This window comes from Microcebus murinus, chromosome 2, assembly GCF_040939455.1.
Source record: "Microcebus murinus isolate Inina chromosome 2, M.murinus_Inina_mat1.0, whole genome shotgun sequence".
NCBI classification, from domain to species: Eukaryota; Metazoa; Chordata; class Mammalia; order Primates; family Cheirogaleidae; genus Microcebus; species Microcebus murinus.
The window spans coordinates 35,610,900-35,628,480 of record NC_134105.1 but is presented as its reverse complement, the minus strand read 5'-3'; the positions used below and the strand labels follow the sequence as shown (position 1 = coordinate 35,628,480).

Below are 17,581 nucleotides of genomic sequence, written 5' to 3'. Positions count from 1 at the left end.
ATTGTTGTGCCCCAAGGGGAAGCAGCACCTCACTGCCTCCACCCAAACAGCCAGCGAAGCCGCAGGAAAGGAGCCGCTACAGATGGGAGGGCCTGTTTCTCCTCCCAGGAGTCCTGTTGCCTAAGTGAGGCTCCTTAAATTGAACATCCACCCTATGCACAAACGGGTTGGGAGGGAGACACCGATTGAGTCCCTCCAGTCTAGAGGAAGAAAAAACAAATAGCCAGGAGGGGAACTCTACCATACAAATCCTGCAAGTCCCTCATCCTTCTCCTTGCAGTCTAGCTTCCAGGTGGGCCCTTCCCAGCTCCTAACCAGTTCCCCAGGAAGACAACCTAAAGGAGTCCTGAATTCCAAATACCCCCCTTCACCCCCACCTTCAGCATCTGGAGCCGCCAGGGCTTCCTTGGCAATTCCCTTTCTGCGTATTTTTCAAGGCCAATTGGTCATCAGTGGCTTCTCTCTGGCCTGGGTCCTCGACCATGATTATATCAGGCCCAGGTCTGGTCTTTTTAACCCACTGGGAAACTGTGGTCTGAGTCATACGGCTAGGGCCTCAAAATCCCTCAAAGCTCTCATAATAGCACATCTCACTCTTTTTCCCCAATCCTCTTATTTTCTAACTTTTCCTGATACAGATCCTCCGATACATATAGATACCAAACAAAATGTTCAGATAAATTCACACACACACACACACACACAAAGACACATAAAGGAAGCCAGAAGGATCTACTACTCCTATAAATAGCAGTTATGGAAGTATCACATCTATCTATACACCATCAGATATGAATTCTAGCTGACTTAATTTTCTCCCTTCTACAGAAAAAAAGACCACTTGATAAATCTTTTATTTAAAGCTCCAACCTAATATCTGGGAGTGATGTATTCATGGTAAATGAGTAGCTTTGTATAGCTACAAAGCACTTTACTGAAAGCACACACACACACACACATACACACACACACACACACACACACCCAGGGTAACATTCACTCTTCCTCAAGTGAAAAGAAATGAAATCAAACTCAGCAATGGAAGTCAACAAAGCAGCCAGCCAGACACTATTATCCCGGTATCAGCAGACATTTCTCCCTTTTTAAGGTTGAACCTAATCTTACTTCTGAGCCATTTGATAAAATGATGGCAAGGTGTCCCATTGCATTTGACCTTCCAACTCCCACACTCTCTCAACAAGGTGGAGGAGAGGGTGCCTCAACTCTGGCAGAGGGGCTGTATTTACCAATATGTACTTCCAGCTTTCTCTCTCCTCCACTGTTGAAGAGGATGACAGACGTGGGAGTCCCAACAACCTTTCCCACCCCCTCTTGTGTATTCTTCCCACCCTCATCCTTCTTCTGATCCCTTTTCTATAGGGGCCTCTGTCCTCTACCTCCTCCTGCTTTTCTACTATTTCTAGTTGCGGAGACCCTATGTGAAGAGGCCCGTATGGTCCAACCCTCTCAAGTTCTCTCTGCCCACTCCTCACAAGGCCTCGGCATCTGGGTCTCTGACCCTGTCTTCTTCCTTCTGTCTCCCTGTCACTTCATCTCCCAACCCTTGCCCTCAACATGTGTCTGTCTTCTGTGAAGGCTGGACTGCCTCTTCCTACACTTCCATGTTTCTCCTCTCCCATGATCTTACCGGAATGTAGAGAAAAGAGCTAAGCAACCAACTTTCCTTCACCCAAAGCATCACCTCTCACCCAACACCCTTGCACCCTTGGCCACTGAGAGTCCCAGACACAAGCAGAGAGCTGGGAGGCTAGATGGGCTTATGGAAGGCTCCAACCAGGCCAATGGATTTGCACTTAGACAGTAGCTTCTGGCTATGAGCCTGGCTCAAGGGAAGGGAAGTTTTACCCTAACAGAGTAACCCCACTGACTCTCTCCTTCAGCTCATAGTACACTGCTAACCTTCTCGGGCTTCAGGAAAGAAAGGTTTCACAGTCCCCAATTCAAGACTTCACTCTGACCATTAGGTGTGGGAAGAGGAGAGGGGGTTCCAAAGGCCCTACAGTGGCCAAGGAGAAACCCCTCTCCTCCTAGAGACAGAGAGACAGTGAATGAGAATCACAAACACACGAGCACAATGTTCACAGACACACACAGAAATAAAAACAAAGATATTCTGAAATACAATTCATAAAAAAGACAAAAAAGCAAGGATACGTGCTGACCCAAACACAAAAACAAATTACAAGCTCCATAAAAGCCCGGCACACAGAGCCATACGGAGTATGCATGGAGACATATTCAACTCACACGGTACCTAGTGGGTATAGTGCTCATGAGCACTTAGCACCCAGCTCTGTCCAGGCCATGCTAAAGTCTTAACTAGGAGATGAGAATCCTCAGGTGCATTTGAAACACAACCCATCTGCCTGAACTCCAGGCAAAAACCCTAGGACTAGAGTGAAAATGAAAGTGCTGGAGGGGTCACAGGCTTCCCAGAGACCTGGCCTCATCGACAGCCCAAGGCCAAAACCGAAGTGCCCCCTGTGTCCTATGAGCCCAAGCCCTCCTTGGCCTGCCTGGCCTGCCTCCAGGCCTTTCCTCCCCACCCTCTGCTGGGGAGCTAGGGGTCTTCTGAGAGAGCCCCCAAAGGGACAAGGGAGTGCAGGCAAGCAGACAGAGCTAGTGACTGCTGAAGTTCACATACATTTATTCAATTGACACCAAGGGGCAGTGGGGGCGAGACATATTGTTTTTCTTTTCTTCCACACAAACCATCAGATGATTTCACAGAGTCTCCCCACAGTGGAGAAATCTAAATCAATGCACACCCAGTGGACAGAGAACGCAGAGAGCCGCCGCTGTACAGATATTTACACATACTTACAGGAACCCCTGCCACAGGGCATGCCCTCGCCCACCCCACTCCCACCTCTGCAGTCCCTGGCCTGACCCTTCTCTCCCACCCAACCTTCAGCTACAATAAATATGGCAGGGCCTGGGACAGAGCAGAACGCTGAGAGGGCTGCTGGCCCCGGATGGCTGGACCCAGCCGGCCACGGTAAAGGGGAAAAGTTCCTTTAAAAGCACCCAAACACAAAAGAGAAAGGATTTTCCTCAGTGGAGTGGGATCCAGGGTTTCTGCAGGGTTTGTGAAGACCCCCTGCTTCACAACTCTCCGTTGGGCTCCGCCTGCGTAGACACCGGTTTAGGCTTCAGAGGGAACGAACTTCCTTGGAGAACAGCAAAAAAAAAAAAAAAAAAAGATTGAATTTTTCTTTTAAGGACAAAGCGGATAATAGATGTCTTTAAATTATAATATTGGACAAGCTGGGTCTCAAAGTTGGGGAAGGAAGTGAGGGGAGAGGCAAAAAGGGACACCTCTCAGCGCCGCTGGTGTTTCTGGCGAAATCAGCAGGGCCTGGGCAGGCATCTCTCCGGGAGTGCATGCTTCCGGGGCTGCGGAGAGATGCAGAGGCAGGGAAAAAACGAAGGCTCCCCGCTCCCTCTTTTACTGCTCAAACTGGGTTGGGATCTTGACTTGCGACCTCTTCACGCGTAGACCTGGGCCTCGCCCTGAGCGATAGAGCCCGCTTCGTCCCAACTATCGGCGAGATTCCGAGCGTGAAGCCTGAAGTGCCAAGTCACTCGCGCCGGTCCAAGGTCTGCAGACTCTTCATAAATAGACTCCCTGAGTTCCGCTGGGTCCGCAGGAGCTCTGGGGAGAGGCTGAGTGCGGGCCTAAGCGGACCTGAGCCCGCTGTGGTCAGAAGTGGCAGCCACTGAGGCCGGCGACTTTGCTGGCAAACGGAGACCCTGAGGACAGCAGCGCGTCCCCAGGGTGCGACAGGCGAATGTGGCCGGCTACGGGAGCCAGGGCCGGGGCAGTCAGCATGGCCAAGACCTGGGCTTGACCCCCTGGACCAGCGGCTGCTGCAAACGGCGGTCCCGGGGAGCCCTCGCCACCGCCCGGGGGTGCTGCCCCGCCGCCACCGTGGCCCATGATGTGGTCTATAGAGAAGGAAGGCCTCTGCCCTGCCCCGGCGCCCCCGCCGCCTGCACCACTGCCCGCGTCCGTCTTGAGACCCTGGCGCAGAAGTGCAGTGGACAGACTGGCTGCGGTGCCAGCCGCAGGGGGGCTCAGGGACGCTGGGTAGAAGGTTTTGGCGCAGCCCAGCTCTGCACCCAGGAAGGCGGGCAGGCCTGCGGGGCCCGGGCCCGACCCTGGGGCAGGCGCAGGGGCTGGGGCCGACGCTGCGCCCGCGAACACCGAGGCCGTCGGAGGTCCGGGTGGAGGTGCAGCAGCACGGCCTGGAGGAACCGACAGCTGGCAAGGAGCAGCGGCGGCTGCAGCGGCGAAAGCGAAGGCGTGCGGGTGTGGATGTGGATGCGGGGCCGGCCCCGGCGGGGGTGCGCTGTAGGCCGGGAGCGCCAGCCCGTAGCCATAGCCATAGGCTCCGTAAGCAGCGAAGCCGGGCAGGAAGGCGCCAGGGTCCCCCGCCGCCGCAGCCCCGCCACGCAACAACAACTCCGGGTGCGGATGCGGGTGTGGATGCGGCGGCGGTAGCGGCTGCCGCTTGAAGCGCTTGCGGCGCCGCAGGAAGCTGCCGTTGTCGAACATGTCGGCCGACTCCGGGTCGAGCGTCCAGTAGTTGCCCTTGCCGGGGTTGCCCGGCTCGCGGGGGATCTTGACGAAGCAGTCGTTGAGCGAGAGGTTGTGGCGGATGCTGTTCTGCCAGGCGGGGAACTTCTCCCGGTAGTAGGGGAAGCGGCCGCTGATGAACTCGCAGATCTCGCTCAGCGTCAGGCGCTTCTTGGGGCTCTGCAGGATGGCCATGGTGATGAGCGCGATGTACGAGTAGGGCGGCTTCACCAGCGGGCTCCGCGTCGCCGCGCCCCCCGACGGCGGTCCCGGCCCGGGCCCCGCCGCGCCTCGGGCAGCCGCCGCGCCCGGCCCTGGGCTTCCCGCGGCAGCCGCCGCCCCCCGGGGCGCTAGAGCGCGAGGCTCGCCCTCCGAGCAGCCACCCGACTCCTCCTCGTCCTCCGCTACGTCTGCCTCGGCTTCCTCCGGGGGAGGCTCGTGGCCGTGGGGGAGCACGTCCCGGGGGGCTCGCGGCCCGGAGCGGGCTGGGAGCTCCCCCCCACCGCTGCCGCCGCCCACCACGTCTATGTCTGCGTCGGCCTCGGACAGCGCGGCCGGGGAGCTCTCGGAGGACATGATCTCGCAGCAGCAGCTGCCCAGGGTCATGGTGCCGCCGCCGCTCTCCGGCTCCGCTCCGGCCGCGGCTCGGGCTCGGCCGCGCTGCCTCTGGGGCGAGTGTGTTTTGCGCGCGGGCGGGGAGGGGGCGGGGGGCTGAGGCGGGCAGGGAGGGGTGTCCCCCAGCTCCGCAGCGCCCCCTGGTGGCCCAGCTCCGCCGCTCTCACCTTCCAGTGCGCACCCAACTGGAGGCTCCCTCCTGCCCCGGGAGCGCGAGCTGGGACCTGCACCGGGGCACCGGCGGAAGGAGCTCAGGCCTCCCCTTATCCTGGCCGGCCTCGGCCCCGAGTCCCCTCCGGGGGGAGTGGTGGGGTTGGGGGACTAGTCCCTCCCGCCCAGCTGCTGCCTAAGGCGGAAGAGCCGCGGGCCCGGGGCGGAGCTCCCAGGAACGAGTGGGGTGGGGCGGGGCGGGAGGGGGCGGGCGAAGAGCCTCGGCGGAGAGGCCCGGCGGGAACAAACCGCCGCCGCCGCGGGAGCTCAGCTAGGGTGGCTGGAGGCGGGTCCTCCTCTTCCCCGAGCTCCTGCAAACCTTTGCTCCACCGAGCCGCCGCCTTCAGTGCGCTCAGCCCTTGGATGTCCAGGTTTACGCGTCTGCAGCCGGAGCTGGCGACAACCCCACTCGTCATCTCCCCAAGACGGCTCCCGGGCCACCAAGGCCGAAGCGCAGTCGGAGCTCGAGCGGGAGCCCGGGACGCCAAGATCTACGCCGTCTGAGCTGGGCCAGCCGGGGCCCAAGGGGGAGACGCACCTGAGTGATCGCGAGCAGCAAACTTGGCACTCCCCGCCTCGGGCCTCGGAGAGGTGAGAGATTGTGCCCTTCTCGCCTTAAGGCCAGGGGCCCGCCACCCATCTCCTCGCGGGGAGACCCAGGGAGTGCGCGCCTTCTCGTGGTCCCCTCCCCGAAGCTTTTCTGCCGCACTCCCGGGGCGCGGGCCGGTCCGTCGCTACGAGTTTGCCTGTACTCCGACCTTCTTAATGTCTTGGTATCCATCTGTCTCGGCCTCTGTGACTATCTCTCATCCTCCGTGAATTTCTGTCTCCGTTTCCTGTGGAAGCTGCATTTGTCTGCGTGTCTGTTCCTGGGTCTGGGACTCCTTGGCTTAATTTCCCCTCTCCTCCACCCCTAGTCGCACTGAGGACTGCCCCCTTTCTGGCCGCCAGACTTGTAGGTCCTACAGACAAGCAGCAGGATCCCCTCTCCGCGCCCCCTGACCTCCCTGAGTGAACGCTGACCTCAGCCCCGGGCCAGGGCGCCTTTATCTCTCGGGATCTTGTGTAGGGTTGGTCCTGCGCACTCTTTCTCACCAACCCAGTTCCTGCCCCTCCTGTTAGGACTTTCTCTCCTGGCCTCCCTCCAGGACCCAGAAACGAGTGGCTTCCACATAGACTGGGCCCATTTCAGTCTCTGGGGCGCGGAAGGGGAGATGGACTCTGGACGCGGACGAAAACTGGGCTGGTGGCTGGGCTGCTGCCCCGACAGCGCCGCGCAGTGGCCAAGGCTCGGGCATGCGAGGCTGGAGTCCCGGCGGCGTTCCCCTGTCACCAGGCTATGTGACCCTCATTAGGTAACTTCCCCTTCTGAGCCTCAGTTTCCTGGTCTGCATAGTAGTTGAGAGCAGGGATCCTAGAGTCAGGCTGCTGGGCTTCCAATCCTGGCCTCACTACTTACCCGCTCTGTCGCCTTGGGCAAATGTATTAAACTCTTTGGGCCTCTGTTTCTGCCTCTGTTAAAATGAGAGTAAAAACACATACCCCGCGACTAGTATGTAAGAGTAACCATATTCTAAGTTATTTATAAAGACGGTATTGGGAGCACTTTTCAGATTCTTGAGGTCCTGTTCTCTGAGAGAGAAAGAGGTTAGAGGCCATGAAGTCTCCCACCTGGATCTTAAGCCCTGGTCCAGCCCCTCCACCTCCACCCCCACCCCACCCCCACTGGGTTACTGGTGCCATCTCCAGTCTCTGCGGCCCCCTGTAGATAGTGCTGGGTGAAAGGGAATGGCCCAGAGGGCTATATCAGCAGGGGTGGATGTCAGGGTGCATGAATTCTCTTTAATGTAACAACAGCCTCTAATCCATAGATTAGATGCATCAATCTAGCCTTAATCCAACTCTCCCTTTACACAGAGGGGGTTATAAAGGCCCAGAGAAGAGGAAAAGGACTCACCCAGGCTCCTACAACAAGACAGAGTAGGGCTGGGTGACAAGCGACCCTTGTCACAGAATCCTTACAATGGAGTTCTTCATCTTCCCAAGCTAAGAGCAGAAAGGAGTGGAAGGCAAGTCTAGCTGCTTATATCCTGTGAGAGCAAGTCCCCTGGGCACCCTCTGGGACCTCTAACCAAGGGAATCCATCTAGTGCACTGCATAAACAGACTTTCCTCAGTAAAAAGAGAAGAGGTCTGTCCTCAATCTATGGGACAGGGATTAGGAGCCCTGGAATTTGGATTCCCTGGGTGACAAGGCCCTCCAGAAGAAAAAGAAGAAGAAAGGTCTTGAAAAGAAATTTCTTATATGAGTCCAGATAAGTTGGCATAACTAGGGTTGCTAGATTTAGCAGATTTATTTTATCTGGCAACCCTACACATACCTCAAGCTTGCTATCTCACACTTCCAGAACCCCCTCATGGATACCCCACACCAAGGACCACACACCAACTCCAACCTAGCTCAGCTCTGTTAGTGTCTAAGTAAGTGGAGAGAAAAACAGTATTGGCATCATCCTACTCCATTTCACCTTCTGACTGTCTTCATTTTTAAAATGGCAAGTGGGAGCCAGTAGCTTCCCACCTTGCCAGCACTTTCTTGGTTCCCCAGGCTCCAGCCCCTCAACCCAGCCTCTGGATAAGACTGGTTGGGACATTTGCAGCCCAGATTCCCTGGTTCTGATGCTTCAGACAAGAAGCTCTACAGAGCAGCTGCAGCAGCCAGCTCGGGCCTGCGCCTGGGCCTGCTGTACATTGGCTGCTAGTGAGACCCACTCTGGGGAAGGGAGTACTCCCTCTTCTGCAGGGTGGGGGTGGGGTAGGACTTTAAGGAATGATCCAGACCCTTCACACACATACTTTCACAGGAATGGAAACTGAGGCCCAGGATATCATATTACTTGTCAGGTTTTTGAGGAGCCCTAAATTGGGCTGGACCCAGGTGTCTTGGCTCCCAGCCCAGATTTTGTCTATTTATCCAAATAACTATGCTTCCCTGACCAAGCTCCACTCTGGGGAGGGAGATTTCTGGTAGCCTCTCATTCCTGCCAAGGTTCTGGGCCAATTTCTTTTAAACAGCATCAGGAGTAGGTGCACTGGGGCTGGGAGAAGGGTGACCCCAAGATTCTGGATTCCTTTTGTTTTGTTCACATCTCCCATGGCCCCTGCTGTTTCTGCCCACGGGCTCAGCCTCTTCACTGTCTTCCAGCAGTATCTGCCGCCCCTCAGGAGACCATCGGTCTCTGTGAAAACCTGGGCACTTTCCCAGAAGCCTGAGATCCAGCATCCACACCTGCAGCAGCCTCCAAACAGTGGAGGGCTATGGCCTGTGCGGTCTTGGTTAGAATGTCTCTGGTCGTGCCTGGCCACCTCCGTCATCTGCCTCACTGCCTGGCCACCTTCCTTGAGTAGCCCAGGACAACTGGGAGGAAGCGTTTTGGGGAGTGCCTGCTTGAGGTTTTCTACTCCAAAATGTTCAGATAACTGGGGAGAAGTTGTCCAGTGTCTATCGCGAATTATATACTATCAGCAGCATACGGCAGTCTCTCCCTCCCTTTCATGGTCCCTGTAAACGAGCTGTTCTCCTTTCTGGGAAAAAGGAGAGCCAGCCCTATGGCGATTGTGCGGATATGATTTCGTCAATCGAGAAACTGGCGGAAAGCAGTACCGGCTAGAGGCAGAGTTTGTCCTGAGTCGCCGCACTGAACGACCGCGCTGCCTTTCGGTGGTTTGAGGTCGGCTAGCACGAGGGTCTTCTTCTCCACACAGGTGGGCTGCAAAAACAGGCCAGAGCCAGTCAGGGGGCACCTTGCTCACACACTTCTCTAATTGTATTCACAAAACTGGCCAGCCGCAGGCAAAGCGGGGAGGCTGGCGCTTCTGCTCCGGAAGGGGCTGCAGCTCTGGAGGAGACCCGCTCTTGTCGGGCCTCAGCTGGGACATTTCTCGACCCTTCCCCACCCAGATCTTTGGCTGCTCAAGGGCGATCGGATCCCTTGGCCCGAGAGGGAGGCCGGGGACTCCAAACCGTGTGACTCGCAGAGTCAGACCTCAGGTGGCTCAGCTCCTCAGGCACAGAAATGACAGGGACTCCAGCGTGTGCGCCTTCTCCTCCCACCCCCCAAACCCACCTGCCCACCCCCATGCGCTGGCGCAGAGGCCGGGCGCCTCTTTCTCAGCCCGCACACCTCAGTGTGAAAAAGTTCCAGAGCACAAATTTCATCTTCCTTTCCTTCTCTTACTCCTGGCCACAGTCCCCACCCAGCCCCGTCCATCCCACTCCCCGCCCCCCAATACCTAGTGAGGGGCTCTCTGAGCACCCCGCGGCTGGTGACAGCGAGCTGTGGAGCTGCCGACTCCGGTTCGCGGGAAGAGGGTTGTGGGCTCAGGAAAGGGTAGAAAACAGCGCCGCTCAGGCCTCGGGCGCGGGCTCCGGGTCAGGTTAGGGGGGGCGCTTCCAGGTGTGCCGGAGCGGGTCTAAGTGTGCTCTTATGGGCTCCTCTGTCCCCCGGGCCGAGGTTCTCTTTCTCTGTCCTCTCTTGTGTCTGCGCCCCGGGTGACGGTGGCTCTGTGTGGCGGAGTACGCCCCAGCGCGACAGGGGCCTGTGCTGCGTCCTCCCCTCCGGACCTGAAGCTATGTGTCCGCAGAGCCGGAGTGACCTGGGACTGCCCTGGAAGGCTGGCCATCCAGGCCCACAACTTTCCCCCTGAGCCTGAAGCTCCGCGACCTGGGATTGCAAACCCGCCCGGGGCCAGGCGGGGTAGGAGGACGTGCGAGCGCGCGCCTGGGTCTGGGTCTGGGTCTGTGACTATGGCAGGGAGAACCGGGAGTGCGTACAGGGATCGCGCCACAGGACAGCCAGTCAGGCTGGAGCGGCAGCCTCCTTCCTACCGAGTACACTCGCCTGTCAGAGCAGCTGCACCTCTGGAACCAGACGCCCTTCTGGGGCCCTGAGTTGGGGCGAGGCAGGGCAGGAGGGAAGGCGGATAGCTGTACCCACCCGGCCCTCCTATGCACCCCTCCTCCCCCAATACGCACACAAGCAGTCGCTTTTAACCCATACAGGGTAAATAGCGAGACCGCAAGTCCCCGCGCAGGCGGGGAAATATTGTCGGGTCCTTGCGTCCTTCGCGGCGGGTGCAGAACCGCATAAGCCTCGTAGAAGCAGAGCAAGCGGACCGGCTGGAGCTCTGGCCTCCCGACGCGGACGCCAGTGACGGATTCCTGGGGAACAGCGACCTCTGGAGGAACCTCGCAACCACGTAAAGAGTCAGGAACTAGCCGACGAGCTCTGAGACCAAAGCACCCTTTCTCCCCACTCCACTCCCATTCCGCCCCTTTGGCAAAGTCATCAGAGACTCCTAACCTCCCGACACCACTCCTTCCTCACGTTTGCTTTGCCTGTACTCATGCTTCAATACCTGCTCAAATCCTGCCTCCTCCAAAACGAAGCCACTTTGAGAGCCCACCCATCCTCCCCTCTTCCTGCTCTGAGCCCGCGGAAGGTAATGTCTGAACTTGACTGCAGCGCTCGCTCACCACACTGTACAGCCGAGCTGCTTCCTGCCTCGCTCTTCTCCAAACAGACTGTTAATCCTCTCCACCCACCCCTTGCATGGTCATTTATCTCAAAACTGGATTGTAGATTTTCAGAGCTCATTTCTCAGCTGGGGAAAATTGAAACCCAGAGAGGGCTGAATTGCCCAAGGTCACATGGCAAATTGGTAGCAGAGGTGGAACTAGAACCCTAGTATCTTCCCCTCACGCCCCAGCCCTCTCCATCTCACCTGGATGGGAAGCAAGTAGTTTGGGAGAGATCTCATTTTGATAGGTGAGGCCTAGGTGGGGGAGTTTGGGCATAGAAAAGGAGAAATGCAGGCGGGAGCTGGGAGGGTGGTCGCTGCTCCTGGATGGGGCAGAAGGGAAGGCAGAGAGGGCAGAGCTGTGCTGAGAGGTCAGACCCTTCTTTCCCCTGTCCTAGATCAAGCTACTTTGAAGGGCTCCAATATCAGGGGTTGGCTGAGTATCTTACATCAGCAGGTGGGCTGGGCTGGAGACAGCGAACAGACCCAACTCAGGCAAATACCACCCTCCCCCATCCAGCCTCCCTCAGCCCCCAAGGGAGGAGGGGCTGTGGAACAGCTCCTGCTAATAGGGCACTGCTGAGACCCTAGAGCTACAGAAGGAGGCCTTCTGGTGCTTATAATTATAGAGTTAAAGGAGAAACTGAGAGGGTGATTTGCATATAATTTGCATGAGGCCCCATTGATATCTGCCCAGCAACCTGGTTGCTTCACTTTCTAGGTATAGTATACTTGTCTGCACAGGATACCTGGCAGCCTGGCCCTTACCTGCTTGTCCAGCCTCACCTCCAACTCCTGCATTCCACTCATACCTGATGTACTCTTTCTCACCTCTTCACCTTTGCATGTGGCTCACTCCTTCTGCCTGGCTCACTCCTCTTAATCCTTCTTGGTCTATTTTAAACATCAAGTTTATGAGATGCTTTCCCTGACAGCACCCCACACTCACCAAACTGTGAGAGGCTCCCGCCTCTGTGTTCCTAAAGCTCAGAGTTCCCCCTGTTATGATTCCTTTTCCAGTCTGTAGACTGTGAGCTCTTTGAGAAAGGAGTGGCATTATACTGCCTTTATCCATATCTTTCCTCCTCTACAAAATGAGGATAATAATTTTACCTACCTCACTGGGATGTGAGGATTAAATGAGATGAAGCACTTAGCCCAGTGCCTGAAACTTTGAAAGAGCTCAATAAATGCTTCATTATCATTATCAATCACTCTACCTCCTGCCACGCACAAAGCCTGACACACAGTAGGTGCTCAATTAATGTGAGGTGTGGATACATGAATGAAAGAATGAATGATATGACTTATCTCTCCCTCCGTTTGGGACACCCCAGAGAGGTAGCTTGGATCATTAATAGAAGTATGCATACTCTGAAAACAGAGGTTCCTTCTCCCCCATCAGTCCCCATTCCTGAGAGAACATGTCTCCCTATCCAATAGAGTCTATCCATGGTTCCTGGCCACAGCAGTCATTGGATTTGTCTCTTGTGTTCTCTGCCTCAGTTTCCACCTTTTTAAATGGTTGTGACAAATCTAACCAGCTGCCAAACTGAGCCCTGCCAAAATCTTTCAGGGGCTCATCATTTTTGTAAGACAAAACTCAATCTCCTTGGCGTGATGAGCTGACTATGCTTATAGTTTGGGGATATCCTAACTCTATGGAAGGAAACCTCCCCTCCTGTGTTCCATGTGATCCTAATGTCCAATTTCTATCCCCCTCAAACTCACCTGCCAGGAGCAGACAGGCAACCAGCTGGGTCAAAATATAGCATTGCAAGTCCAAGGCCCAGTGATTAGTCCAGGCGGTGGTAAGTGACCTAAGTTGAGCCAGTCACTCCTTCTACGTGATTTGATATATGGACCCTGGGATTTGGTGATACATAGACTATGGGATTCTAGGATATATGGACTCTGGGGCTCTGGGAGGAGTACTTCTCCTTTTGGATGAGAAGATAAGCATGCAGGTTTGCCTGCAGAAGTGGTCTTTCCTGTAGAGAGTGTTGTTTAACATTGAAGCCCATGCACAAAGGGGAACAGCCACAGAGAGACAGAGCCTTAATAACAGTGTTTGAGTCCCTGGCCCCAGCTTTACCTGAAACCAGAATGCTTAGACTTTCCAGATATTCAGAAGAAAGAAATCGCCCCTTCTACTAAGCTAAGCTGAGTTGAATTTCACAAAGAGCAGAGTCCCAAAAGAAAAGGATCCCAAGTCCCTGAGACCACGGAACTGCGATACCACCCTGAACTGCCTGCACAGACTTTTTTTATGTGAAAAGGAAATAAACTTCAATCTTGTTGAAGCCGCTGATGTGGAATTGGCGGGGAGGGGGTCAGCCTGTCACTCACAGCTGAACCTAACCCTAATTAATACAGGAAGTGATGGGAAAATGTCCTACAGACACAAAGGAAAGGTCTGGAGTAGTTAGCCTGGGGAATAAAAGCTTAACACAGCTGCTATCTCCAAATCCCTGCAGGGCTGATCTGGGGCAAAGAGATCAAGGTAAAAGAGAACCAGAAAGTGGTAGAGAGACTCAGTTTCTGTGACCTCATACAAGGACATCCCAGCTGGGCTGTTCCTCAGAGATGTGCTGGGTTACCTTAGCGGTAGTGAGCTCCCCGTCACTGGAAGTACTTGAGTAGAGGCTGGGTAATTGCTGAGTAGGAATCTTGGAGGCATCAGGTGTAGCAGAAAGAGTTCAGGTCTTAAAGCTGAGTTCAGATTATGCTCCTATCACTTATTAATCTCAGAAACATAATCTCTAAGCCTTCATTTCCTCTTTTGTAGAGCATCCAGAATGCCGGGTTGGAGACTGGGACCAAGGAAATTTCTTAGCCTGCCACCTCAAGGGGACTCCAGGGACCTAGTGGCATCACTGGAGCCAACCATGGTCAGGATGTGTCAGTGAGATTCCTTGCCCTCCTCTCCAACCTTGGCATGTTCAGGATGCCTGCTCCATCCTGCCAGGGGAATGCACCTCCCACTGCTTTGTTCCTGCAGCTGGAGAGCAGCAGTGGGGCCTGGCTCTACTCCCAGCCCCAGCCCTGCCTTCCTGTGTGACCTTAGGTATGCTCCTGCCTCTCCCAGGGCCTCAGTTTCCTCACCTGGCAAGTGAGAAGTGCATCCCCTGTCCCAGACAATCTGGCTCCAGAACCAGGGCTCCTAAATACTATGTCCTATCTATGATTCTAAAGGTGAGCAGTTTCCGTTCACAGTAATAATAATCATGTTTCTGCATGGCCTTGCCCTGCCCAGCCCCCTCAGAACCTGCCAGAACAGGTTCCTCCTCATCTCTGCCTAGGTCAGCCCTGAGTGGCGCCAACTGCTACATGATCTGACATCACAGGTCTGGGCCAACCCAGAGGTTCCCAGGTTGCTGAGCACCTCGTTTCCAGCCGCAGAGTTTGGCCCCCCGGGAGTCATACACACACCTCTCACAGGGCTCTGTTTGATCTTCCTCCCACAAAGCTAGGGCCACTCACATTCGGGGGGTTACAGACAATGAAATGAGAAATCTGAGATGGTAGAGGAGTAGCTCTTAGAATACGATCCTGTGGTCAGAAGAAAGGAGTCCCAATCCAATCGGGGGTACGGAGGGGACAACAGCAGTGTTTGGCAGGAAACCTGGGGGCCTGACCAGTGGAGGTCCCAAAAGCTAGTTCCCTTTGCCTGCCACTGATGCCAGCATTCAGGAGTTAGAAGGTGCAAGGGGCCATCACCCTGGACAGATTGATGGCCAGGGTACAGACCACACCCAGGATGGGGGTGGCTAGTGCCTGGGCCTCCCAGAGACAGAGGCCAAAACACCTGATCAGGGGCTCTGATGACAGACTGATGGGAAGGCCCTGGGGAAGAGGGCAGTGGGGTCTGAGCAGGTGAAATTCTGACTACGGTCACCAAGGGTATTTTTGAGAAATAAAAGAAGACAGTTACCAAAAGAGCCAGTGTGACCACACAGGGAGAGTGGCGCCCTGACAAGGACTACATGGAAATCCACTTCTAGGGATTTCTCCTGCAGATGTACCTGCACACGTATGGTATGTTATATGCACAAGGTCTCATAGCACCGCTGTTTGGAATATCAAAAAGTTGGAAACAATGTAAATGTCCATCAATGGGGACTGGTTAAGCAAATAATGGCATCTCCAAAGAAGGGAATAGTACACTGTGTAAAATAGAATAAAGAAGTTCTTTATGTACTGATCTGGAAAGAGCTCCAAGATAAATTGTTGACTGAAAACAAAAATTAAGATATAAAACAGTGTAAACATGCTTCTGATTGTGTGTGTGTGGTTTTTGTTTGGTTGGTTTTTGTTTTTTTGAGACAGGGTCTCACTCTGCTGTCTAGGCTAGAGTGCAGTGGTGTCATCATAGCTCACCGCAACCTCAAACTTTTGAACTCAAGCAATCCTGCCTCAGCCTCCCCAGTAGTTGGGACTACAGACACATGCTGCCAAAAAAATTTTTTTTTTTTTTTAAAGATGTGGTCTCACTATGTTGCACAGGCTGGCCTCAAACTCCTGGCCTCAATTGATTCTCTCACCTCTGCCTCCCAAAGTCCTGGGATTACAGGCGTGAGCCACTGCACCCGGACTTTTCATGGGCACTGTGAGTGTTGAAGGCAGGGGATGTGAGAACCAGAACTAGCGGGTGCTTGTGAGTGTCTCCAGCCAGCCCACAGGCAAGGGAGCAGGGAAGTCTGTGAGCAAAGACTTCCTGCCTTTCCCTCCTGTTCTGTTCCCACCCCTCTGTCTCTAGCTCCCTCTCTTGGACCCACCTATATTGCTTTGAAAGTAGTCAGTGTTTTCAGTCTGCCAGGCTGGACAGGGATCGGGATAGAAGAAGGGGTTTCATTAGGAATGTGAGCAGCAGACCCTCTCCTCCCTTTCTTTTAAACTCCAGTCCACTTCCTCCAGGAAGCCTTCCTGTGTGAGGCCCACCAAGCCCCAGCCGCTCCACAACTCAGAGAGACAGACTAATGCCCAGGGTAGGGCCTGTGTTTCCCTCTAGCAGGGTCCAGGCCTCTTGTCCCTAATTCTCCTCCTTCTATGCACCTAGGACCACCGACCCCACTCCCATTCCAAGGCCCTGGGCAGTGGCGCAGCTACCAAGAGCTGCCAAGAGGAAGTGGAAGGATAGACGATCTAGGAGGGCTACCCTGGGGAAGTGGGAACCACAGCCAGTTTTCCTATTCCACACCAAACAGCCGGGTTCCCCACTAGAACAAGAGACTTTCAGCCACCAGAGGTCCCTGCCAGCCCCAAACAGCATCCAAATGGAGCCTGGCTACATTCCAGTGATTTCCTGCTCAAATCAGGTATGTGCAAGGTGGCCAATAGATGGCGCTTTTGACTCCACAACATCGACTGGAGAGAGGAAGGACAGGACAGGGAAAGGGGAGAGAGAGAGAGGTATGGGGATCCAGGAGAAAGTGGCAAACAGAGACAAGAAAAGGAGAAAAAGAAGACCTGCCACTTGGCTTGGAAAGGCTCCTTTCAAGATCAGGACTGCGGGTGTGGGTGTGGGGCAGGGGGTGAACTGAAGGATTGTATTGGTGCCTGAGGCTTTCCATCCAAGTTTCCACCTCCACCTGCCTCTTCCTCAGAGAAAGGAGAATGACTTTGTTGTTAGGCAGACCTGGAATCCAGTCGTGAAGCAGTCACTTTGCAGCTTGACCTGGTAAGTCACTTAACCTTTATGAGGCCTGTTTTCATAATCTATAAAGGCAATGGTCTATAGCTTCTGCAATGAAGAGCTCATAATTCTGATACTGCCACCCCTGCATTCCAGGAATAAGCCGAACTGATTGTATATTTTTTGTCATAAACTATGGGACTCAATTTGTTGATATTTTGTTGAGGAACTTTGCATCATGTTTCACAAGTGAGATCAGGCTATATTTTGTGTACTCATCCCTTTTTATTCAGGTTTTGATACCATAATTAAGTAGATAGAGTTGGGGTGACTTCTATTTTTTTCTGTGTTCTAGAACAATTTATAAAATCAGAAAAATAGGTTCTTGGTGGTTTGACAGAATTCACAGGTAAAACCGGCTAGCCTAGGTGCCCTCTGGTGGGAGCAGTGGAGAAACCTTATCTGACAATGTTTTCTGTTTCTTCTGTGCTAATAGGTCTATTGAGATTAGTTACTCCTCAAATCAGTCAAGCCAGACCAGGGGTGTCTACTGGACAAATGACAACCTCCAAGCTTTCAGGGTTGGCATGAGGCTATGATTAAATGGGAAAGTTTTTGGCCTCAGTGGATTGAGATCATTTTAGCCAATGGCTAATCCTTTCTATAACTCTATATCTACTTTTCTCCATCTCCACCTCCACGAAGCCACCATCCATTCCTACCTGGATCCTGCAGTTGCCTTCTAACTGGTCTCCCTGCCCCACCCAAGGTTCCTTCTAACTCCATCTCCTTGGCATATTTAGGGCTATGAAATTTCCTCTGAGCACAAGTTTGGCTACATCCTATGGATTTAATATGTGCTGTTATCATCTTTCTGTAATGTCAACTTTCTTCTAACCAAAGACTTACTTATTTAGATAAGTGTTTCTAGATTTTCAATTG

The 17,581-nt window shown here is 54.3% G+C and overlaps 1 protein-coding gene and 1 long non-coding RNA gene across 2 annotated transcripts; one reads left to right on the top strand and one right to left on the bottom strand.

Moving 5' to 3' along the window:
- Positions 1 to 2,651: 2,651 nt before the first annotated feature.
- On the bottom strand, positions 2,652 to 5,286 carry FOXD2 (forkhead box D2). The gene has a single exon (XM_012776346.2). It carries the CDS (start codon positions 5,204 to 5,206, stop codon positions 3,725 to 3,727), a length of 1,482 nt encoding a protein of 493 aa, XP_012631800.1. The 5' UTR covers positions 5,207 to 5,286; the 3' UTR covers positions 2,652 to 3,724.
- Positions 5,287 to 5,636: 350 nt separating this feature from the next.
- LOC142864836 (uncharacterized) lies at positions 5,637 to 15,269 on the top strand. Its single transcript, XR_012915139.1, has 4 exons — positions 5,637 to 6,016; positions 10,487 to 10,690; positions 12,743 to 12,815; positions 13,793 to 15,269. It is a non-coding gene; the product is annotated as an uncharacterized LOC142864836 (long non-coding RNA).
- The last annotated feature ends 2,312 nt before the right edge of the window (positions 15,270 to 17,581 follow it).

Coding starts and splice junctions, on each gene's coding strand:
- FOXD2 (XM_012776346.2), bottom strand. CDS start 5,206: ATGACCCTGGGCAGCTGCTGCTGCGAGATCATGTCCTCCGAGAGCTCC.